The sequence below is a fragment of the Botrytis fragariae genome (genome assembly GCF_013461495.1).
Source record: "Botrytis fragariae strain BVB16 chromosome Unknown tig00000251, whole genome shotgun sequence".
Taxonomy (NCBI): Eukaryota; Fungi; Ascomycota; class Leotiomycetes; order Helotiales; family Sclerotiniaceae; genus Botrytis; species Botrytis fragariae.
This window is the reverse complement of record NW_023501003.1, coordinates 705,211-729,598: the sequence shown is the minus strand read 5'-3', so window position 1 is coordinate 729,598 and position 24,388 is coordinate 705,211. Positions and strand designations below refer to the sequence as shown.

Genomic DNA, 24,388 nt, shown 5'->3' with positions numbered 1-24,388 from the left:
CTAGATGCGTATGCCAGAACTAAGAACACGATCATTAGTATTCACATTGCTGTAACATGCGCTGATTGAGTGATCATCGAACTCACTCAGAATAAAAATGACAGGTGCCACGCAAATTGCCCCGAGACGTGTCTCTAAAATCCAGATGGCGATGGTAGCCTGAAATAATTACTAATGGCAAGCTTTACAGATACCATGTTCCAGAAGCTATTCAGCAACATATCGATTACATACATCCCGGAATTCGAGTTGCTGCGGGAAGGGGAAAGATTCAGCGTTTTGAAAATTCCGGCCAAACTGCTCAATGGCACCCCAATGGTGACTTGGCGCACTGTGACCAAGTTATTACCCCGGACTATATCAAGGCTCTCTACCAGATTCCCGCTGCGCCATCTGTCGTGAATGCCAAAAATGCACTAGGAATTTTCGAGGAGGGATACTACGATGTGAAAGAAGACCTCAATCTCTTTTACCAGAACTTCTCTCTGAGTATTCCTCAAAACACACAACCCAACGTCTCTTTCGTTGACCAGGCATTGCTTGCTGCATCTAATCCCTATGTAGCAGGGGAATTTAGTCTCGATGTGGAGCTTGCCTACCCGATCGTTTACCCACAGAAGATTACACTCTTCCCGACTGACGACACTTACTACATCGAGAACTCTTCCTACGATAGTGGGGTTTTCAATACCTTCCTGGATGCCCTAGATGGGGTAAGTTGTCTAGAATTCCTTGACCGTCGTCCGAAAACAAAGTGGGCGGAGAAAGAATGAGAATCGTATAAACTAACGCTGGCCGTCATAGTCTTACTGCACATATTGTGCTTATGGAGAATGTGGGGACGACCCAGACCTAGATCCCATACATCTGGATTCCAATAGCGGTGGCTATAACGGGACCTTGATGTGTGGTGTGTACGAGCCGACAAATGTTATTTCCATTTCCTATGGACTTCAGGAGGACGATCTACCCGTTGCGTACCAGAAGCGCCAATGCAATGAGTGAGTATCGATCATACATCTGGTAGGGTTCGGTCTGCTGACCATCATTGCATAGATGTCTCAAACTAGGCTTGCAAGGGATCACCGTCCTCGTGGCCTCTGGCGATGCGGGTGTCGGCAGACCAGCAGGCGACGATAGTACCAATGGTTGCCTTGGACCCGAAGGTAAGATATTTAGCCCTGCTTTACCCAACACGTAAGCATCTATTTTACTCTGCTGCAAAATTATACTCGTCTCATATCTTTTTATGGAACAGTTGCCCCTGGATTACCAATGTCGGTGCTACAAAGGTCTACCCAGGCCATACAGCGTTCGAGACTGAGAGTGCCGCGAATGATCCATCGACTTGTTTTGCCTCTGGGGGTGGCTTCAGTAATATTTACCCTGTTCCCCAGTATCAAGCGGCAGCCGTTGCGAGATATTTCGAAACTATCAACCTGCCATATGCTTCTTATTCTGGTGAAGCAAATCTAAATACCACCAGCGGTGCATACAACAGCAGTGGTCGAGGATACCCTGACGTTGCCGCTAATGGAGACAACATCGCTGTCTGGGCTAATGGCACATTCGCTTTGGAGGGTGTTACAAGTGGTAGTACGTCTTCGATTTCTCACTATTTGTCTCACCCCCTTATTTTTCAGCTTGGCTAGCTATACAAGCACATACGGACTGATTGTTTCATGCAATTGTTGGAATCAAAGTTCGCCGTGTTAACTTTATATTCAACCCAGGTACACCAATCTTTGCGTCCATCGTCAATCGCCTCGTGGAAGCTCGTATGGCAATCGGTAAAGGTCGGCTTGGATTTATCGCTCCAGCTTTGTATGCAAATCCCGGCGTTCTAAATGACGTTACTAACGGCGCCAATCCTGGCTGTGGCACGGAAGGGTTTTATACTGCTCGATGGTAAGCGAATTTAAATGTTTCCCTCTATGTGTGTGAGACTTCTACTCACTCATTACATTACTAATTACCTGTCTGTCCCTATAGGTGGGATCCAGTCTCTGGTCTTGGAACACCGAACTTTCCTAAGATGCTCGCATACTTCCTGGCTTTAGATTAAGGATCTACTGAGAAGGAGGAGCACGATGGGAAAAGCAAGTAGTTATCAATCAACAAAATTTTATTTTAAGTAATAGAAAAACATGGATTGATCATTCCATCAAACTCTCTCCACTTATCAACTTTCTAGCACTGCCTCAAAAGTTTCTCAACTCGTATTCTTCTAACCTGTATCTCCCACGTCGTAACAGCTTGTGAATGGCCCAATTGGCTCACGGAAATTCACACCGCTGATTTTGGCTGAGTCTGTCAAGAGTAGTCGACTAAGAACTCTACACTGTTGGTCGGAAAAGCTTCACTGAACACTCATTCTTAGATGTTTGGAACAAGCAACCATGTTGTTTACTCATTGTTTAGAGCCGATTCTATTTAAAACCCCCCAATATCTCTCAAAGTGAATTGATTTCGTGTAACTCCGTGATCCCCTCTCTACTTCCGTAGAAGGGTAAAAATAACCCCGCTCTTAGTCTGAAGGTCGGGGCGCCTAGGGAGAGAAGTGGGTGGCTGGAAGTCAAGAAGTGGTGAAGATGTGCTTTTAGTCAATATATGTGGCAATGTTGGGTCCCCTTCAGATGAATTGAAGGCCAAGACTGCCAGTATTGAAGGGCAAATTATCTTGCAAGCACTTCCCAAAGACAGCACCCTGCGATCTAGATAGGACCAGCCACACGATACGTATGCAGCCGAGGAGAAGCCTGCTCTTGAGACTACAGTCCATGACATCAATACCCCTCAGCCCGTCAAAAGTATGTATGATTGCGGGGTTTGCTCAGGAATTCTAGTTAGTCCACCGCCGTAGATGCCAAATATTACTGCATTCGAAGTGTATTCCACGACTTTCAAGATGGAGAATGCCGCTCTATTTTGAGCAACATTGTCCCAGCAATGGGCAAGGAATCAGTTGTTCTCATTGATGAAAAGATTCTCCTTGACTCCAATGTCAACTGGAAGATGACCCAAATTGATATTTCAATGATAGCATGTTTTGCCTCTATTGAGCGAACAGAGGCAATGTGGGGTGCCTTGCTTGATTCAGTTAGACTCAAGGTTGCGAAAAATATCTATATCAACCTGAGTTGTATGACAGTGTACAGGTCGTTGAAGGCAAGTGAAATGCATTCTTGGAACAATTCTTAGAAAGGACGACGAAATCGGGAAGGGAAAACCAGATGTCTAAATCAATCGGGTAGCTAGCCGGTTTTAGAGTAGAATGAAAAAGGTCGTTTGGAGTAAGGATAGTTTATTGATTAGCTCCTACGAAATCGTTTGTGTGAGGATGTCGAGGTAATCCACATGATAGTCGACAACTGAATATTTGCTAATCTTTTTCGGACTGTAAGCTTGGAATTCGATGAAACCTGATATGGTTTTTATAAAAGTGCAATTTTCTTTAAACTGCGCACATCTGGTGCTGGATACACATATCTAATCCTGGGTACGTATATCTGATTTTGATCTGCGAACTATTAGTGTTTGATAGCCGCACATACCAGCTGTTTCTTCTAGGCATCAATTTATATGTCAGTCATCTTTCACGAGGAGCATTCACGGAAATCTTGGCATTTATTGCATTAACCAAATGTCTATGGATCTATACTATTTTCAGCCTAGTTTCACACTCTTTACTACAGGATCACGTGATTTGGAGATAAGGCAAACTTTCTTTCCACGACAGGTCAACGTCGGTAATTACGCAACATTTATCACAATTATACAGAACACAGTCTTTCCATCGCCATTTCTATATCAATCTCCATCGCAAAATATCGATTACAACTATAACAGTATAGTTCTCTATCATCGTCATATAGTCTATTTCTATCGCACAATATTTGTTACGACTTTACGAGTACAACAGCACTGGCGGTGGTTGCGTTCTTCACCTGTAGGTAGGCGGTTCTTGAGACTCCTCTTCTAGGATGGCTAGGTACCACCTCTTGTAGGCTGGTCAGATGTCACCTGTAGCAGGCGGATCTCGAGACTCCTCTTCTAGGATGGCTAGGTACCACCTCTTGTAGGCTGGTCAGATGTCACCTGTAGCAGGCGGATCTCGAGACTCCTCTTCTAGGATGGCTAGGTACCACCTCTTGTAGGCTGGTCAGATGTCACCTGTAGCAGGCGGATCCTGAAGCTCCTCTTCTAGGACGGCTAAGTATCATCTCTTGTAGGCTGGTCAAATGTCACCTGAAGCAAGGAGACTAAGTATCTTCTCCCTACAACGAGCATGGTTTCTAGACGAATATATTGTTGAGGATAGTATTCTAAGGCTTTTTATCCTGCTCATATTGGTTACACTTTACTACCTATCAGAATAGCGCTAACAATTGTCTTTGCAGGTGTCCCATCTTCAATACAGTTTAACAGGCCGCTATGGCTTCTCCAACGTTCGGCTGTACAGAGATACCTGTAGTTATTAAATGGGTCGATGCTGGACAATACAGCTATATTGGCACACGAATTCAAAATCTTCGAATGAATATACACCTCGGCACGCACGCATGTCCCAAATTGCTCTTCTGGTTTACAGTAACAGTCGGAGTTACAGCGAGCCCTGAATCATCTACGATACGTAAGAAATTGCTCTACTTCGTAATCCAAGCTAGGTTGCTTGTCAACAATGAGAATGATACACCATGTCTCTCGTTAGAGACTCCAAACTCTGATTGTTCTCCCGACACTAGCGCTGCTATTCGAGAGGCTGGCATATGTTCCGATTATGCCTCTGTTTCCCGTATATGCTTTCAGCTCCACAATCATGGCACAGTGTTCATGCCTCCCACCGAGAAGCATGCCTTTACCCCTGCGTCGGATAATGTCTTACAACTATTGGCTAGCATGGAGTCCCTTTCACAGGCTAAGCAATTCTGGGTATATACATCACTTGAAGAATCGCTTCTTACGAATATTTGGAAAAGGATCGATCGAATACGCAAGGGAACCTTTACAGGTGACTTTACGACCCAGAGTGTATATAAACATGGTATGGTATGCGACAAATGGACGAATTTCAATCAATTTGTGAGACAGGAGAACCCGGCGAAACATAAAAGCAACATTCATAGCGTAAAGCATAACTCGGACGCTCCACCGCTATATACCAGTGAATGTCAGGGTGCTGGATTAGAACACAAAGGTGATTCAGCAGTCGGCTTAGCAGTGAGCAATAGCGCTGACATCCCAATAATAAAGATAGTGATCGACTATATGAATCTAGTAGAGTCTCTGGCAAAGATCTATCTTCCCATGATCTCGATCAACAGCTTGTGGATACCGAAACTGATGAAGAATTGTCTGTGGGGCGGAAGCGCAAATACAACAAGATATCTTCCGATGCTATTCTAGGTAACCTGAAGAATGTTAATAGTGCTAGTATGCTTAATTCTGGTGAGCGTTTCGTTTTGTACCCCTTTTTCTCCCAAGATCCCTCAAGTACTACTAATTATGTCACCTAGATAAATCCTGCTTAGATCGTCAGACTTCCAGAGTTCGGTTCGCCAAACCTCGAAGCGAAATTCCGGGATATCTTGAAAAGCAATTGGCTGCCTTCATACGTTGGGTGTTAGAGATCGACTTGTACTTGGAGAAAGATTGTGAGCAAGTCTTCTCAGATCTTGGCGGGGCAGTGTCTTGTGGAGACATAACTAAATTTAACGAAATCAAGACAGATTGTATGGCGAATATTTATATTACATATGCCAAGAGAGGATCTAAATGGGTTTTAAGGAATACTATCTGAAAAAGACATGTTTATACAACTCTAATTTGAGCTATATAGTTGTAATATTTTCGATACGAATAATAATACTTTCCGTCTTTACTATCGTCTCTATATTTGTTGGAAAACACGTGATGAGATCCGTACTCACAGCATCACTATAAGACTTTAATATAGTAACTTTTATACAATAACTAATATTTAAAGTTAAATTTATGAATATTTTGATTAGACTAATAACACTATTATTAATAATTAATTTAATATTTATTTTATTTCTATAATATATATTATAGAAATAACTTTATTCTAGAATTCTAATAGTAATCTTGTTATAATTAAGTTTTAAAAGAATAGTAGAAGTATGTAATTAGGTTCTATAAATTTATCTCAAGTCAATATTAATTTGTAAATAATTATAAATTATAGAATTTTTATAATTTAAAGAAATTAATAAAAAGTCTTTGTATTATATAATATCTACTTGATTTATTACTATTATCTACTCTAATAAATATAATCTTTTTTCATATAATTCTTATATTAACTTTAGTAATACTAATATTCCTTTTAATGGTTTTATTCTAATAAAATAATATTATTATACATTATTTAATATAATATTATTTAAATCACTTCATATTATTATAATATTCAAGAGACTAATAATAAATAAAAAATAGTATATTATTATTATAAGAATTATAAAAGTCTAAAAATATAAGAAAAAAAATTTCTTTATAAATCTTTATATATAATATAATTCTATTATAATATTAAATAAAGAATTATTTATTAATTCTTTACTAAAAACTATAAAGTTATTATTTTGAATTTTTTTTTAAATATGATATATAAACTAGTTCATACACGGTTTAACAAATAATATAATTGTCGGGACAGGGATCATGTGACCGCACTAGCGCTTGCACTAGTGCCTCGGCATTATAACATATACATTTCATAGCCCTAGCTTTTAGAACCTCAAGTAATATTACAATAATATAAATTATAGTATTATATTGACTTCACCATCCCTATGGTGATATTAATATTAATCAATGATATTATAAATCAAAAGTCTAGCACCTTAATTTCAAATATAATGTATATTTGTGATTAAGATTGGTATTTCTTTGAAGAAGCATAAGCTCTCATATTATTTCAATATGATTTGATATCTATCCTTATATAAATAAAAACCATCGGTAATGTGGCGGCAGTTTTTATATAAGTATTAATCCAATATAATTTGATACTAATACTATTGAGAGAAGTTAGTAATGTGGTAATAACTCTCAAATTAACTTTAGTTTATATTCGATTCTTCTTTGTAATATATATTAAAGAATAGAGATTAGTAGTATTAGCTTGAGTTTAGTGATATTTTAAACAACAAATATAAAATTATTTTATTACCTATCTGCTATCCATTAATATGGTAAAACAATTTCCGAAATCTCTTCAATTAAAAGATTATATCTTTTACAAAAACATAAGTATAAATAAATCAAATATATTATTAATTATTATAATTAATATATTTGAAAAATTAGCTAAAAAATAGAAAAACTATTCACTTAATATTAGAGAGAATCTTAATATAAAGAAAATCAGAGACTTCTATAAATTCAAATTATACAAATATCAATAATTAATATATTTCGATTAGAAATTATAATCAGATTATTTTATAGTATTTGAACATTTTATATTAGAGTATTTTTAAGTAGTCAGTATATGTCTTTTATATAAACTCAAATATAAGCTATGCTCATATGAATTATTTATTACTAAGTATGTTATCTGTACAACTCGATTAGTTTATACTGTTTTAATTGATATAATTTAATTAAATTATAAAGAATAAATAAAATAAAAGATTATTAAAGTACTCTTGGAAAAAGGCTTTATATTTCAATTGAAAAGTATGCAATAAAGAATTACAAATGAAAACCTATATATATTATTTTAAGACCTTGAAATATCCTAAATGAATAATCAATTTGGTTAATCTGGATCTTTAGGTTTTAATTAATATATTATATTAAAGCTATTTATTACTTTATGGAAAATATCTTTAATTAATAAGGGTAAAAATATTAATATTAAATAAAAGATATTATCAAAACTAGAAGTATAATTATTTCATCACTTTGAATATCCTTAGTATAAATCTAATTTCCAAGAAGAGACTAAATCCAATAAATCAACTGTATACTAATTCTATAGTCTAATAAAGCTAATATCTGTTCAACCTATTCGATTCAATTTTGATTTATAATTAGGATTATTTATTCAATGATTCAATTCTAATTAATTATAACTAAAATCACCTTTTTATCAATTTAATCTATTATTATTATAATTATTGTTATTGCTATAGGAATAGTATTATATTAACAATACTGAGATTCCACTAAGAAGAAGTAATTAACCAAATAAAGGTCCATTTGGTAATAATAGTAATTCAAGTAAAGACAAAGAAAAAGAAAGAAACAATAATGGAGGTAGAGAAAATGATTTCCTATAAAGAGATTATAATAAGAATAATAAAAATAGAGAAAAAAATGATATGGGAGGTGGAGGTAAAGATAACCCAGAATATAATTATGGTATTCTAGAAGTTCTATTTATTCAATTATTAAGAGTTATTAATATCGGTTAAATATTAGAAAACCTTATAAAACTTTATAAAAAAGCCAACAAATACAGTGGGCAAAATAACAATTTTGTTTATAAATACTCAATATTTCTCAACAACTATTAACACATCAATCTGCTAGAGTATTTACTATTTAAAGCATTTCCTACTATACTTATCAAAATCGCACTCGACTTCTATTATACGAATCTGGGTAGTATATTATTAATGATGGAGAGAATATGCAAGATAATAGAAATTATATTTGAAGATCCAGAATATAAATATAACCTTATACAACAATAAAAAAGTATTATATTTAAGAGTATAATAGAAAACCCAGATAATAATAGCAAATCGATAAATCAATACTTATAATTAATAATTACGCAATTTCACTATTTATATAAAGGATTCAGTTTAGCAATAAAAACAAATAAATTATTTTATTAAAAGATTATTAACGCATATACACCAATGCAAGTATACTCTTTAATTTGTTTTTGTTTTACTAAAGATATCCCAAGTCTTCTCAAAAAGCTTTAATTAGTTATTATAACATAAGAACAAACCCACCCAAATGAGGTTATAATATTTTATATTAATTGCAAATATTAATATGACCAAAAAGAATATAATCAAAATAAAGGTTTTGGATACAGCAATTGATATTTGTTTAAATTATAAATAAAAAAGAAATGTTTTGTTTATAAAAAAGAAAATTACTGGTTAACTCAGCACAATAAAAAAAAATATAATAAATTATGAAAAAAGTATAAGGAGTAATTTAAGAATATTAATAATAGTTTTAAGAAAAGCTTTAAGTAATTTCTTATTGAATATAAAGAATCTATTTAGAATGATAAAGAATCCGATCTAAATATAAACAGTGAGGTAACAATATATTTTACACAATTCGAATTCCAGAACTCATCTATATATAAATCATATTTAAGTTTTATTATTTATAATAGATCTGTCAATGGGAAAGAGATTATTATAAATTTAATTAATAAGATTTTTATACATACTTTAATATATTAAATTTATAATAAAAATATAATATATATTAACAAATATAATACAAAAGAATTCTAAAGAGTTATTATTGATATTATTGTAATACAATAGTTTATAATAGGCTATAAACAATATTTAGTATATAAAACAATTGTTGAAGATATATTGTTGAATACAAGCAAAACAGAAGTCGTAAATATAATATTTGGAATTGGAAAAGTTGAGTTAATTAAATCAATTCTATTCAATTTATTATCAGAAATTGTTGAATTTTATATTATAAATGTAGAAATACTATTTTTATTATTACTTAACAATATAGATAAGCTTAGAATATATTATAACAATATTGTTGACATAGTTATTGTATATAAGATAGGAGATAGTTATCTATATATTCACTACAATAAGTATATAGTTTTTCTATAGCATATAAATATATAACAATTTATTCAATAAATTATCAACAATTACGAGTACTACCTTATTAAGACAAAACTACAATATCTATATTGTTATTTTAGCCACCTATCAGTATATAGGTTTTTGTGAATATTGTAATATACTAATTATAATAATATATTATAAGTTGAGATTAATAAATTTACAAAGTTTTATTAATATTACTAAAAGTATAGCAAATTATCTAAACAATTCAAGTTTAATCTATAAGATAATATTAATTTTAATTATTTAATTATAATTGATGTGATGTATATTAATATTTACTTTATCCTATATATTATTAATAAAGGTATTCGATTTCAAATTATATAATAATTAGATAATATTATTATAAAATATATTTTCGATATATTCCAAAAATACTGAATAAATACATATACTAATCCATTAAATTATATTATATATAATACTAAAAAGAACTTTGTTAATAAGAAATTTATATAATATATAACAATTATATTAATAAGAATAAAGAGTGTCCTAATTAAAGCTTATTGGTTAATTGGTGTGGTTGAATAATATCATATAGTTATCAAAAGAATATATATTATTATTACTAATAAACTAGAAAACTTTATAATAAAAGAGATGATATTATAAATAACTATAAAAACAGTAAATAATATTACTGAACTAAATTATATGAACGTTGATCATACAGTGAATAGTTTCAATTCATTAGCTACTGTATTACAAGCCCTAAACAAAAGCGAAAGAGACTAGTTCTTTTAGTAGATCTATATAAGACCTACTACTTCCTGTATATAGCTAGCTCTTTAAACAGAATACAATATAGACATTTAGGATCTACATTTATAGGTACTACATCTTCCGTATCCTTCTCAAATCAATATTAATTAATAATATTACAAATTACTCAACTAATTATTCAAAAAAACCCTCTTACTCCCTTTTACTTTCTTTATCTTTTCTTTTTATTCCACTTTTATTACTAATACTATAATAAGCTGAGGGACTCTTTTTAATGTTAGTTTTAGATAAACTGATAAATAATTTAATCAACTATTAATACTACTAGGCACACCTATAGTCATAGGAGCCTTTAACAAAACTAATATCGATTAATTACAAAATCAGAAATACAATCTCCTCGCCCTCTCTATATTCAACAAAATGTTTTCAGATCTCAACACTCCCCATAATTCTAATATAAAAAACGAATCAAAGGAATTAATTGATATATTTCTTATTAGTAAATCTTAGAACTATATCTTTTTAGAAGATCTTTTTATAGCAAGAAAGTTTTATAAAAGATTTTCTTTTAGAATTATAAACTATAGATATGTTAATAGATACTTCCAGTTCAAATGTGTTGAATATATTAATACTAAAATTACTAACATATCACTTCAAGATATAATCACATATAATTTCAAGAATTTTAAAAAACAAGCTTTCGAGTTTATTGAGAGAATAATACTTTATCGATTCCGTAAGATTCTATGATGCTATAATGTGTATATTAATATTAGTATGAATATTGAATATACTCTCCTAAAAGTCTTTTTGTGGTAAAAATATTATAATTAGATTAAGAATCAACTTCTCAAATACCAAACTAATGAGATATAATTATTTATATTTACAAAATAAACTCTTTTATTTGTTGGACTTAGTATAAACCTATAAAGTAATAAGCTTAGGAATTGTAAGGAAGATAATAATACTTCATATCCTATTAAGAAATCGAATAATTCAAAAGATTACAAAACATTAAGGAAAAGTGGTGTAAGTATACCAGATTTTGATAAAATTATGCTGCCAGGAGTATTAGAAGGCTTATCAAACAACTTTAATAAATCTGATAATAATGATAATGGAGACAATTATAAAGGCAATAGTGGGAGAGATGGAAGAAAGTTGGATTATTCCGATTATTCTGATTACAATAATAATAATTAATATGATTAAAGCTATTATCTTATTGATTTCTCAAAGATCTATAAAGATAATAATATATATAAAGGTATTAATAATTCGTTTGATTTAAAGATTTCTATATTCGATAAATATTATTATAAAATGTTTATGCTTATTATATTAATAACAAAAGCTTTTCTAATTATATTTTCTGGAGTAGCTAGAGACTTTTATTAAGTAAATCTTAGTAATCTTTTTAATTCATATAAAGGATTATATAATATAATGGTAAAGAACTTTGAAGGACTTAAGTATCAAAAAAATATACTTTTTAAGTAAAATAATATTATTTTCAAGATTTATATTGAAAAGAATCCTGATGTAGATCTCCAAAATGTGTTTAATAAAATAATTACTGATCTTTGTTATTTATAGTATATTATTTCTTAGAATATATATAATGTTTAATTATACTATATTAAGATTTTGTTTGTGTATAATAGTATCCCTAAATATTATATTGTAATATCTAATCTTTATGCTGGTATCCCGGATTTTATTAATCAGATTAAGTAAATAATTAATTCTTATTAAAAATTGTTCCTGAAACAATATATATTAGTAATTGAAATCTTTCTTATTAATCGATGTTTTTATAATAATAATTTCTCGAATTTCTTTTTTCGAAAACTATATAATAAATATAATGGAAAGTAATCTTTTCCTGTGCTATTTAATAAAGGTAAAGATAATTGCTATTTCTCTGGTTATAAGAAGAAAGACTGCAAATATTATAAGTATAGTTAAAAGAAAAGAGATCAACTTAAGACAAACTATTATAGTAAGTATAATAGCTTTAATAATAAAAGCTTTCAGAAATATTATAATCAGTTTATTATGGATATGGGATAAGAGAGTAATCGGGATGATAGTAATGATAATGGAGATTATTTTATTGATCAATATTTCATTAATAATAATAATAGTGATATTAAAAAAGTGTTTAGAATATTCTTTATATTAATAAGTATATATAATGAATCTCAGGTAGTAATCATTCTTAATAATATGGTAAGCATTTATATATTAATAGTTAAAATATTAATTACAGAAATCAAGCAATATTATATTAATAAATTCTTTGATATTATAATTGACATTAGTATTGCTTAAAGATCAACTATTGGATATAATCAATATCTTGTATGGAAGACAATTGAGGATATCGAATATAACCCTGTAATCATTGGGCAAGTGATAGTGTGATATGGTATTGATGTAACTATTTCTATTAGTTCCTTTTGGATAGATCTTTTGTTTGGAATAGTAGAATGAAATGTAATGAAAGCTGATATTCCATTTCTATTATATTTAGCAAATATGGATAGGCTTAAGTTCAAGTATAATAATATCAATAATATTATTATTATATCTAAATGTATTTTACCTGTTTTTTAATAATTCGGTTATGTATTTCTATTTTAGAAGGTTAATCTTTAGAATATCATTTATAATTCTATTAGTGGTGGAGAGTATTTATTTATAAAAACTGAGTTATAATGAATTCATAGATAATTCAGTTATTTATTTGCTTACAAGTTTTATAAGGTATTCAAACGCTCTGGATATAATAAAGATTTCAAAGTAATCAAACAATTTACCAAGTTTTGTTATTATTACTAGATCTATAGAAAATCACTAGGCAGATTCAAGTTCTTTATTCCCGATAAGGACTTTGAGTTTAATCATATAATATTAGTTGATATACTTTACATCAATAATAATTGTATCTTATATATTATCAATAAAACTATACGTTTTCAGGCAGCTAGATAATTAAGCAATATATCTACAAAGTATATATAAAATAAACTTTACAAATATTGAATCAATATATATATTAATTCTCCAGAATATATTATCTATAATACAAATACTAACTTTATTAGAAAAAAGTTTCAATAATATATTATGTCAATATTCATTCAAATAAAAATTATTTTTATAGAAGTATATTATTCGATTAGTATTATTAAGAGATTTTATATATCATTATATAGATCTTATAAAATCATTTATAATAAGACTTATAATTTAGGTATTAACAAGAATATAATACTTCAAATAACTATAAAAACAATAAATAATACTATTAGATTAAATAGTTTAATATCAATATTACTTATTTTCGGTATATTTCCTAAAATAATTGAATTTAATCCTCCAACATCTATTATTCAATAGTAAGCCATCGCAATCTTTAAAGTTATAGTAGAGATTCATAAATTATATAGTTCTATAAAAATATAAGAAGCTTTGAATATATACAATGACTCTTTAACTATTATATTTTATAATTTATCTTCAAATAACAATATTCTAATATAGAAAAAGAGTAATAATACTATTTCTAACAAATAAAAAGGACCATTTTTATTATTCAATATAGATAATAAGATATATATAATTAATCTATTTTATAGATCTACAAGATTTAGATTCATATTAATAAAGCCTTATTACTAAATTAATCAAATTAATAACTAAATTAATCAAATTGATCAAATTGACCAAATTGATTAAATTAATCAAATTGACCAAATCGACCAAATTAATCAAATTAACTAAATTAACCAAATCAATTAAATCAACCAAATCAACCATATTAACCAAATCAACTATATTCCGGGTCATCTTGGGAGATATAAAATAACTTTACTAGAATCTAGCAAGATTATATTTACCACTTTTGAAACAACTATTACACATATCAGGAATTTAAAGGAACCTCTATTAGATCTATTCAAGAATAATTTAATACTTATATTAAAATCTTTTCCCTAGATTATTATACCCCAGATTCGCGTTTATATATAAAAAGAATATATTGATTAGTTTATTGTTAATCTCCTAAATCCAATTTTATATAAAAACTCCAAAAAGAAGAAGATTAATAATTTGACAATTAAGAATATATTCAAAGTTATACTACTATTAGAAGTTCCTTTAAATATATACATTTTCAAATTATATTTTATTAATAAAATCAAAAATAAAGGAATAAATACTAAATTTTGTAAATTATAATTAATTATTTAAGTATACAATAATACAAATAAAACAATTATCTTAATATAATCACCAATAATTTAGTGATTATATTAATATATTTTAGCTTTATTAACTATAAGTATTAGAAAGATAAGTAGTATAAATATATATATTCAAGATATTACTTAAGCATATATCTAATTAATTTTGAACTTATATTATACTTTTTATACCTATATTTCAAAGGAAATAAATCTATTAACTAATATAATCTTATTTATTGTAAAATCATTATATAGCATTCTAGAGACAGATAATTATTAGTTTAAGATATACTATATTCATTATTACAAAAAGCTTAAAATATAATAATTTATTTATAATCCTTATCTTTTGTATATTAATAATTAGGATATTAGATTTAGTATTATCAAACTTCAAATAAATAATATACTCATTATTAGAGATAGCAAATTTGTTTAGGCTAAAAAAGAGTAATTTAAACAAACTAATTTTATGATTAAGAATTGAGAAGAGCTAACTTATAATTACTTATTGAAATTCAATGGTATTATTCTTACACTTAAGGATAATAATATCTATTTTAATTAAAAGAAATAATATACTAATCTTCAATTTATTTCTATAGAATCTACAGATATTTATAGTATATATGATAAAGTTTGAAAACATGCTTTTATATATAATTAGTATATTATATAATAAGCTTGAGGTGTATATATTATAACTATATATCAACTCAAAGTATTTTTTGATTTATTGATGATAGTATAAACAATATAGCTGGTTAAAAATAATATTATGGTATTAAATAAATATATCAAATGGCAAAAAGAAAACTCCGCTAGAGGACTTAACTATATATCACTTGATTTGGATTTACTTAAGATTATTGTTTTTACTAATGCCTCTTTTACTAACAATAAGGATTATTTGTTCCAAATAGACTATATAATTATTATAATGAATAAGTATAACAATACTAACATTATTTATTGGTTATCCATTAAATACAAAAGAGTTATACATAGCGTTTTAGCTTCAAAACTATATAGATTACCCTGTGGTGGCAAAGTTAATATTCCGGACGAAGATAAATTCAATATAAATCCCCATACAAATTTCTATTTCGTACATTACGATATTGATATATATATTCGTCAGTGACGAATAGAGCTCTTCGTCACTGACGAATCAAATCGGTTCTTTTTGCGACCCGTTTATTATTGAATTTTGATTAAAAAAAGAAAATGAGGACCTTGAAAGGCCTTAGAGCTTTCAAGATTTTCGAATATTAGGGTTGAGGGGAAGGTGGACGGAAAGGTATGTGCGTAGGAGGTCAAAGAGGTAAATAAGAGCTAAAGGGGAGAAGGGGAATGAGCGTAGGAGCTAAGGGATGGGCGGGACGCATTAGCCGAAAGTTTAAAGGGGAGTACAGTCCTTTTGGTAAGTTACATCACATGAGGGAAACCTACAAGAGAGCTTTCAAGTGAAATCACAAGCTATACCACTATGCTATGCAATACAGAATGTATCATATAAACAAGAATATGACCTGATTTCAATCTATATATGAATAAATTTCAAATCAATAAATAGAAGTATAACAGAAAGATTAGTAATCCTTAATAGATTCTATTCGAAACACCTAAAAGAACTTTTCTATTCTTTTATTGAAATCTAACAGGAGATCAATTTAGAAGGAAAAGAAGAGGAAGAGAGGGGGGGGGGTTGAAAAGCAAGTAAAACCTAGAAGCTTTCTACTTGACAGATAATTGTTGCCTCAGGCCGAAACTTTCAATTAACCTTCCAGAATTCAAGAAATTCACTAAGAACTTATTGATTAGAATAAGCTTCGTAAAGTATGGAGACTTAGATTGATCATATTAATACTTTAAAAACGATTTATTCAATACATAATGAAGGTATTGTAGAATTTATGGCAATTACGAAAGGATCACTTCGTCAACCACGGATTCTGCCACCACAGGGTTAGTTTAAGGATTTAATATTGGAATTGCAATTATTTCTATAGTTAATGTCATCCTTAATAAAGAAATTCTATTAGTTTTATATATTAATTCAAAGTCACTATATGATTTACTTACAAAGCTAGATATAATAAATAAGAAACGACTAATAATTGATATTATAGCTTTATATCAATCTTATGAATAAAAAGAGATTATAGAAGTTATCTGAATTAATGAACTTACTAATCTGACTAATGTAATAACTAAAGGAAAATCATATCAAGCTCTATCTAATCTTATTAATACAAACAAAATCAGCATTAAACCAATAAGGTGAGTAGAGAGAGAATAGAATGATAGAATAATAGAATAGATAAGAAGAAAGGGCATTTCTTAGTATAAGATTTAGCACCTTACTAATAAAAGAATAAATTAAACCATAAAAAGAGAGTTTCCAGTATATGAATATTAATCATACAATGAATAGTTTTAATTCATTAGCTACTATATTATAAGCCCTAAGCGAAAGCGAAAGAGACTAGCTCTTTCAATAGATCTATATAAGATCTACTACTTCCTGTACATAGCTAGCTCTTTAGATAGAATACAATATAGACATTTAGGACCTACATTTGTAGGTACTACGTCTTCCGTATCCTTCTTAAACCAACATAAATAGATTAATATCTATATTATTAGTTTTTAGAGTATATTCATGGATAACGGATTTCGATTTATTAGTATCTATAGTTTTATAATGACAAATAGTGATCAAAAAGGTAATGAACAAAATAAACAAACTATAAGCTATAAAATAAATCTCAGATGCTCTAAATTAATGTAATGGATTATTTATAATAACTCTATATAATCTTTTTATTAATTTGAAGATTTGGGTATGGAAAGAATATAAAGAATGGACAAATCTATATTATTTATTAAATATAAAAAATGAGATATATACTATACAACTAACAAGCGAACCAACAGAATTCCGTATAACTCAAATTAAGCCATATATAAAAAAGAAACAAAACCAGTTTCAAAATCAGTTTTAAAATGAGTAACCTATCAAATTGGTATAATCAGTATTTTATATACTATATGTACCCGTAATAGAGTCATTATAATCTAATCTATTTAATAAACCTATGCGAGAAATAGATTATATATGAATAATATGAAATACACTTCAAAATGTAAATAATGTAATTTTATCAAAATCTAGTAAAATAAAATCTTTTCTTATTCTTACTATTATATGTAGTAGGAATTAAGAGAAGTCCTTTTTGGATTTATTCAAAAACCCCCAATCTTTATAATAATCAATTCTTCAAATTGTAATCTCTATATTTAGTATCTTTTTCTTAAACAAAAAGAAAGATATTAATTTTACAAAACCTACAAAACTATCAAACTTAATAATATATTTTCTAAATAATAATAAATACAACACTATTTTATATATCGAATGTTATATAGCATTTATTAATATATTAGCATTAATAATCTTTATTGAATTAAGGTGAAGAGAAATTAATAAACTTATAAAAAATAACATTTTTTAATTTATAAAATTTGTAAATATACCCACAGATATTAGAATATTCAATTTACAATTTGTTGATAAAATTAAGAATAAAGGAATTAACAAAGTGTTTTCAAAGTTTTGACTAGTTATATAAATATAGAAAGATTAAGGAAAGACTATTGTTTTAATATAATTATTTACAATATAATACATTAATTAATATATTATACTGTCAATAATAGTTATGCTATTTAAGGATGAGGTAACCATGAGCATTTATAATATTATATAAATATATATATAATTGATATCAAATTTAATTCGAAAGTTTTATATACAATTATTAGTAAAAATGGATATTTTAGAGGGTTTTATCCTGTAAGTTGTATAACTATTATATAGTATCCTGGAAGTAGGCAATTATTGGTTTAATATTTATTATAAATATTATACTAATGCTCTCAAAATGGTACAGTTAACTTATAATCTATATTTTTTATATACAATCAAGGATAATATAACATTTAATATTATCAAATTACAAATAGATGATACACTTATTATTATTAACAATAAATTTATAGATTGTAAATAGAAAAAACTTAATAATACTAAGTTTATAATAAAAAAATGTGAAATATTTATATTAAATATATTATTCAAATTTAATGGTGGTTTGATTATTTAATAAAATAATGGTATAATCTATTTCAATTAATAGAAGCAATGTGAGAACTTACATTTAATCAAATCAAAACTATTCAATATATATGGTATATACAGAAAACTGAGAAAGTCAATAATAGTAAAGAATTAATATATTGTATAATATGCTTAAGGAGTATATATTGTAATTATATATTAATCAAAGGTAGCTTTTGATTTATCTTATACTGTACAAATTGTTAATCTAAAAGAAGAAGATACCAATTTTTTTAATAAGTGTATTCAATAACAAATTGATAATATGAAGAGAGGGTTACAATTTGTTTTATTAAATATGGATTTTTTCAAATTAATTATATTTACTAATGTATCCTTTATTAACAATAAAGATTTATTCTTTTAGATTAAATATATTGTTATTTTAATGGATAAGTATAATAAAGCTAATATTATTTACTAATTATTTATTAAATGTAAGAGAGTTATTAAAAATGTATTAGTATTAAAACTTTATGGTATGATTTTAGGTTTTAATATTAACATAACAATCAAAAACACAATTAATAAAATCTTCCTAAATTATAAAATTCTATTAATTATATGTATTAATTTCAAATCACTTTATAACTATCTTATAAAGCTTAATATTACTAATAAAAAAAAACTAATAATTAATATAATAGCGATTCGGGAGGTATATGAGAAACAAGAAATTATAGAGATTAAATAGATTGATAAAGAATCTAATTTTGTAGATGTGATAATTAAATCAAAGTTATATCAAGCTTTTAAGAATTTGATTAATAATAATATTATAAAAATTAAAATTACTAAATAAGTTAAAAAAGATTAAAAGGAAAGGTGGTTATATAGACAAGGAGATATTAACTAGAAAAATACAATCCAATAACTTTAAAGAATTACTAGTGTTGGAATAAAGATTATATAATTATATTAATATTTGTATTAATATCTTGGTATTATAATATATATATTTCATAGCCTTAACTTTTAGAACCTTAAGCAATATTATAATAATGTAAATCATAGTACTATATTGACTTCACCATCCCCATGGTGATACCAACAATAATAAATGTTAAAAGATTATATATGAGTTAATGAAAAAGCCTTAATATTATTAAGTTCTATATAGAGATACGATATATATGTATAGACTCGACAGAGTTACATGCAGGCTAATCCCGATATAGCATAGCGTAGTATGCGGTATAAGTACCTTTTCTAACAATAAATATTATTTATTAGAAAATCTAATTTGAAATCAAAAATTAATTTATAATCTGATTTATAATCTAATCTATAATCTAATCTTTAATTTAATTTTAAATCAAAACTAAATTATAATATAGTATATACGCATATTATTATAGAATATATAGAGGGTTGAAAAAAGCATAAAATGAAAGCTTGTATCCCTATAGAAAAGATTAATTCTAATATTTACTTTCTAATGTTCTAAATATAATACATATATTTAAAGATTAATTTAATCTTTTTATAAATAGTAATTCTATTATTATATTCTATTAGTCTAAGCTTCTTATATAGTATTATTAATAGTACTATTCCTAATCAAGCCTAGTTTATCCCCTGCTAAGCGCATAGCCTACTACATTGAGTAATTATTCAATTTAATATAAAATAATTATAAATTGAGAGGGGTGCTGTAAGCAAGGACCAGGACTCTTACATTACAGTTTGCGACAGATACCCCACTCGCGTCGATTTCTTTATGCAATAAGGTACAAGTACAATCTCCGCTACTTTCCCAAACCCTTCTTCCTTATTACTAACTGCGTATTTATTCTATCTAAGGCTCCTTTGATCCAACGACTCTTAGAAATGCCTGGACAGCCAGCCCTATGATTAAGCATCCATTCAAGTCTTTGACTATCCATCCACAAATGATGAGACTCACAGCCCAAGAATAGAAACTAGAAAATCAGATTTTGAGCCCTCGGTTACATCTTTTGAATCTCGAATCATCACATCATCAATCACCAAACGTACATCAAAAGCCATAATTCTCGCCCTTCACTAATGGCCTAACCTCTTCTTCTGTTCCAAACCCCGCTCTTCTTACGCCATTGCTACTTCTCTCATCGCCCCGCTCCACACCCTTCAACTCCCCAAACCTAATTTTTAAGTCCATCAACTCATCCAATACATTATCATAACCTCCTAAGCAACCTTTCCCCGCAGCTCTCTCCAACTCTTTACTTCCAGTCGTCGTGTTTAGCAACTGTACAAAGCTATTGTTCATAGCTGATACTCCATTTTGGTGCAGGGACCAAATACCTAAGACCAGAACTGGGATTGCGAGGAAAAGAGAGATGAAGTAGGGTAGTATGAGATTTAGAGGCTTAGAAAATTGGAATGTATTGATTGATTCCCATTGTGTAACGTTTGCAGGTGTAGACCACCAGCCAATTTCGCTAATCATGTTGAGTGTGATGTTTTGAAGAAGCTGATTAAGAGATTCGGGCGTTACGGTGAATGAGACGCTATCATACTTTAAGTTTTCAGTAGGGTCATTAACCCATGAGTAAGCAGTTACATTAAAATCTCCGAAGTTGTCATTGAAAGTTGTATAGCCTATCAGTGTACTTTTGAGTCTATCCGCGTCTGGCATTGAAGGGTTAGTCTGACGGACAAATTCTCAAGAGCTATGTATGAAATGTTCGAGCGGATTATTCAGCGAGACTCACATGTAGAACTTGTCGGAAATACATCAAGAAAATCAACCCATGACACTTCAGTTCCCCAAACGTCGACCCCCACTCCGTAGGCTGGACTTAGAGAACTTGTAGCGTCACCAAATTGGATAAGCTCGACAGGATAGGTTCCATTCAGTAATCTAGTCATACTGTTGATGACAGCCATGATTTGCAGATTCTTATACCAAGATACCCAATCACTCGTCCAGTTTGCAGACTCGTATCCTAGATACGAGCTCCCAAGACCCAACAACCATTCCTCAGTTCTGTTTGCTGTAGTGACTAGGAACCCAGGCCAACTTATTCCGTACTCTTGAGTCACATTGGACATTTCCTTCGTTGTTCCAAGATTCTTTATGATGTCAATTGAACTTACAGAAACATTGGTAGATAGAATGTTGTTTTCATACACATATGACACATTGTACGTAGCCGTTGCAGCCGAACAATTGATATAATTTCCCTCTACGGCAACCAACCTTCCAAAAATATTAGATTCAGATCCGCTTTCTCTTACAGCAGGAGTTCGCATACCCAAAGGTCGGATCGTTTGAGTCGAAAATTGAGATGGAGCGATAATATGCATCTGGCTAGCCGTCGCTCGCGCTTCTTTACTCCCCCCCACCCATGGGTCGAACAAGAAACCTTGATATGCGTTCCATACGAGAAGATCAATACCATCATCATGTGTTTCAAATGTAATGTTTTGACCGATCGACTGGAAGTTATCGGACCACGATAAGCTGGTCGTGTTTAATACACCGTACTGAATGTTTGGACTATCACATTGGAGATAAGGACCTTCAAGGTTTAACGTGTATGAGCAGTTGGCTCCACACGGTGACTGCATTGTGCTTTGTTTCCCAGCAGTCATAGTTGAGGCAGCGAGCCTTTGTAATGGCTGTGAATAGCTTCCCGCAGTTGAACTGGAATTAAATGATCAGTTTTATGGATCGGACTTTTGGTTGTACATGATACATACACAGGAAAGAAGGTATCATAGTCATTAATGTCAAATTTATCCAAAGAGAATTTGTTGGCGTCCGCGCCAGAGCCATTGCCTATCTTAGTTGTGTCAGTGGTAAAGTGAACATCCGGCAGTATAACGAAAACTTACAAAGGAGCTATCGAATGTAGGAACTTCTACAACCTGATTTGAATATCTGGTTGTTGGGCCAACTATCAGAGCCCCTGGCGCGAAACTGGCAGCGATATTCATCAACCACACAAGTACCACAAGAACTACCAGAATTGGAGCTTTCTGCCAAGCATTAAAATCGCGTAGTAGCAGAGGATTAGCTTGCATTGCAAACATGGACTCTATCGTAGAAACTTTTAGGGTCGTAGTTCGTAGAATATACCAGAGATATTGGGTAAAAACAATTGTCACCGATCCAGTAAGAGAAAGCGTGAAAATGTTTCCAAGAATTATCGAGGCTGCTGATACATAGGATTGCTTGGGGACTTCACTCTCTGTTCCATCGGCGGTTTTCCCATCCAAATATAAAAATAGGACCAGATGAGCAAATGCTGTGGCCAAAGCTAGATGGTATATTTTAGCGATTGCACTCATCTTTTTCAATAGCAAGAAATTTACCGATAGTATAGAAACAAAACATTAGCATAGGTGTTTTGAAGCCAGAACCCCAATTTGAAACTCTGAGCGATGTGGTTTCTCGCAGCAATTCTTCCGAGGAATTCTCTGATTTGTGTACAGGATTCTTAAAGTTTTCCGAGGAGGAAATATTTGGACTCTCATGAAGCTGGATTGGCGTATGGCATTCAGCCAGCGACGTAATCCTGGCGTACAAAGCATTTGACATGATCAAGCCCGAAGTTTTTTTGGCAAATAATGAAGATAAAAGAAAAAAAATAAGAAGATGTATGTATATAAGTTATCCATCATAATCACACAAATCAAGGAAAGTGTACTTATGTCTAGCTCATGTGACTTGCTCAACCCATGCATGCATCCCAAACTCTCAGTACCACTCATTCTTACTTGGAGATACGCATGATACTGACTAATAACATCTTTATTAATTTCTCAGTCTTCCTTTCACATCACTTCTCGATCTTCGTTTACGTCCAGCCCTTCCATACTTACTCTTTAGTAGGACGAAAAAACAGGCATATTTCAAGATTCCTTTGTTTTTACAATTCTCCGTTAAATTGGATCATTGATCAATTTCAATTTTCGAACAGATTAGTGAATTAAAACACTTGAAATACACATCCATTTGAGGACCTGACAAGTTTGAGATACTCTCACGTATGATTAGCAAACATCGAAGTTATGGTCTTTTCAAACAAACTTCGATCTTGTCGAGTTTTATGTATCCGTTTTTCCGTCTTGCTGAAGCCACTCTCACCTTTTCTCATGGTATCAAGGCTATATCATGTAGAGAAATGCCAATTAGGAAATTGCTAGGCAGATAGTGTTTCGTTGATACAACTGTTGGTGTATTTCATTGGCTAGATTGCGGGGATAAATGTAGTGACGTGGGGGCAGAACAAGGATCTTTTTTGTTCTACCTGTAAGATACACCTTTCAGAAGAGAGATGATCATGTCGAGCATAGATTGTCGTCGGTCTGAAAATTTATATCGTTCATGA

General features: G+C 29.8%; 5 protein-coding genes across 5 annotated transcripts; 4 read left to right on the top strand and 1 right to left on the bottom strand.

The window, feature by feature from the left end:
• Positions 1-97: 97 nt before the first annotated feature.
• On the top strand, positions 98-2,065 carry Bfra_011799 (putative protease s8 tripeptidyl peptidase protein; the record flags this gene model as incomplete). The annotated part of the gene is made up of 7 exons (XM_037342125.1): positions 98-130; positions 183-713; positions 805-1,001; positions 1,057-1,197; positions 1,259-1,596; positions 1,734-1,908; positions 1,993-2,065. The coding sequence occupies 7 exons, from the start codon at positions 98-100 to the stop codon at positions 2,063-2,065; spliced, it is 1,488 nt and encodes a 495-aa protein (XP_037188205.1).
• Positions 2,066-4,434: 2,369 nt separating this feature from the next.
• Positions 4,435-5,800, top strand: Bfra_011798 (uncharacterized protein; the record flags this gene model as incomplete). Its single annotated transcript, XM_037342124.1, has 3 exons — positions 4,435-5,197; positions 5,254-5,448; positions 5,517-5,800. 3 exons carry the CDS (start codon positions 4,435-4,437, stop codon positions 5,798-5,800), a joined length of 1,242 nt encoding a protein of 413 aa, XP_037188204.1.
• Positions 5,801-8,354: 2,554 nt separating this feature from the next.
• Bfra_011797 (uncharacterized protein) lies at positions 8,355-8,549 on the top strand (the record flags this gene model as incomplete). The annotated part of the gene is given in 2 exon segments (XM_037342123.1): positions 8,355-8,442; positions 8,455-8,549. 2 exon segments carry the CDS (start codon positions 8,355-8,357, stop codon positions 8,547-8,549), a joined length of 183 nt encoding a protein of 60 aa, XP_037188203.1.
• Positions 8,550-13,169: 4,620 nt separating this feature from the next.
• Bfra_011796 (uncharacterized protein) lies at positions 13,170-13,625 on the top strand (the record flags this gene model as incomplete). The annotated part of the gene is made up of 3 exons (XM_037342122.1): positions 13,170-13,189; positions 13,370-13,433; positions 13,473-13,625. 3 exons carry the CDS (start codon positions 13,170-13,172, stop codon positions 13,623-13,625), a joined length of 237 nt encoding a protein of 78 aa, XP_037188202.1.
• Positions 13,626-21,066: 7,441 nt separating this feature from the next.
• Bfra_011795 (uncharacterized protein) lies at positions 21,067-23,345 on the bottom strand (the record flags this gene model as incomplete). Its single annotated transcript, XM_037342121.1, has 4 exons — positions 21,067-21,680; positions 21,764-22,698; positions 22,755-22,837; positions 22,890-23,345. 4 exons carry the CDS (start codon positions 23,343-23,345, stop codon positions 21,067-21,069), a joined length of 2,088 nt encoding a protein of 695 aa, XP_037188201.1.
• Between the last annotated feature and the right edge of the window lie 1,043 nt (positions 23,346-24,388).